The following is a 1,489-nucleotide window of genomic DNA, read 5'->3' as shown; positions in this document are numbered from 1 at the left end:
CCCCCACCCTATATTCCCCCATTGCTGAATCGGGACCTGGAGGGGAGGGGGGAACTGAGGGAGAAGGATATCGGGGGGTCTGAGTTGCTCCTCCAAACTCTCCCTTTTATGAGGGGGATGGAGCCCCTCCCTTTGAGATAGTCTTGGGGGGCTGCATGGGGTCTATTTGGGGGGGACACAGGAAAGGCCTTGAAAAACCATCCAAAGGCAGAAAGTAGGGCTGAAGATTAGGGGGGAAGAGGAAAAGGGAAGGTGGGGCTTGAAGGGCAGGGAGAGCCCAGGAGCATGGGTGCAGGTATCCTTATTGTGACCCCCTCCCCATATGCTCCCCCAAAGGAAGAGGGAGAGGATCTTACTTTCCCTCCAGCCCAGAGAGTTCCTGGGGTTGGGGGTCTCTTCCCTCCCCCCATATTTTCTGCATTTGGGGGGGGCACAGAAGCCCCGCCCGGATCCAGCGTTCCCTGCAGCGATTTAGCTCGAATGCTGGACCAGCTGAACTTCTGCCGGCCTTTTTCCACCCTGGGGAGAAGGAGGCGGTCCCTCAGGAAGCTCCTCCCCTCCCTCATTTTCCTCCCCCCTCCAGTCCCCCACCAAGGGGGGGATCCCGCTGGGACCGACGGTTCCCCATCCGTCCTCCAGGGGGCGTCTTCCGGTAGCCTCCCCTCCTCTGACAAGCCTGTGTCCCTCCTCTAGGAGAGGCTGGGAACCATGGGCCCCGGAATCCCTCCTGACACTCCTCCCCCTCCTCCTCCTCCTCCTCCCCGCAGCCCATTTCCTGTACCAGCATAAGGGCGAGTGCCGCTTCCTCAACGGGACGCAGCGGGCGCGATACCTGAACAGGTACTTGTACGACCGGCAGGAGTTCGTCCGCTTCGACAGCGCCCGCGGGGAGTTCGAGGCCGTCACGGCGTTGGGGAAGGCGGATGCGGAGGCTTTCAACAGAGATAAGCGCCTCCTGCAGTTGTACAAGGGCGAAGTGAATCGCTTCTGCCGACACAACTACGAGGTTTTCCAGAGCAATTCTGTGATTGGCCGGAGAGGTGAGTGGGGGAGGGGGAGTTCCATGGGGAGGGGGGAAATGCAGGGACCCCCCCTTTTCATTTCATTCATTAGGACTCTCCCGGATAAAGGTTTGCCCCTTATGTATTCTGTGCTCTCCGATCTACGAAATTTACTCACTGGTATTTACTGATATTTATGGATACTCCTAATCCCTTCAGCTCCCTCAAAGGGGGGATCTGGATGGCGCACGATATAACATCACCCCTAAATAAAAGTGTATATAAAATAAGGTTAAAAATAAATTACCATTAAAAAGTTTGAAATTCTACAAGGATGACAATTAAATATGCAAAAGGGAAGAAATAGATTTCTCTCCTTCCCATCAGTCCCATCCTCTTCCTTCTCTTCTCAAAGTCCAAAGTTTCCCCTGCCCCCGAAAATTATATTTTACCAAATTATATTATACCAAATATTATATTTTTCTGGG

At 54.3% G+C, this 1,489-nt stretch overlaps 1 protein-coding gene across 1 annotated transcript in view; it reads left to right on the top strand.

The window, feature by feature from the left end:
• Window positions 1-285: 285 nt before the first annotated feature.
• The window catches only part of LOC107298838 (DLA class II histocompatibility antigen, DR-1 beta chain-like), a gene marked incomplete at its 3' end in the record, with an annotated part of 3,708 nt that continues 2,504 nt past the window's right edge, over window positions 286-1,489 (top strand). Inside the window, exons 1-2 of the mRNA XM_015828202.2 lie at window positions 286-295; window positions 768-1,040. Coding sequence (XP_015683688.2) covers window positions 286-295; window positions 768-1,040 — 283 coding nt within the window. The remainder of the gene's footprint in view (window positions 296-767; window positions 1,041-1,489) is intronic.

Source organism: Protobothrops mucrosquamatus, unplaced genomic scaffold, assembly GCF_001527695.2.
Source record: "Protobothrops mucrosquamatus isolate PMUCROS unplaced genomic scaffold, P.Mucros_1.0 scaffold4319, whole genome shotgun sequence".
NCBI classification, from domain to species: Eukaryota; Metazoa; Chordata; class Lepidosauria; order Squamata; family Viperidae; genus Protobothrops; species Protobothrops mucrosquamatus.
This window is presented reverse-complemented; position numbering and strand designations above follow the sequence as displayed.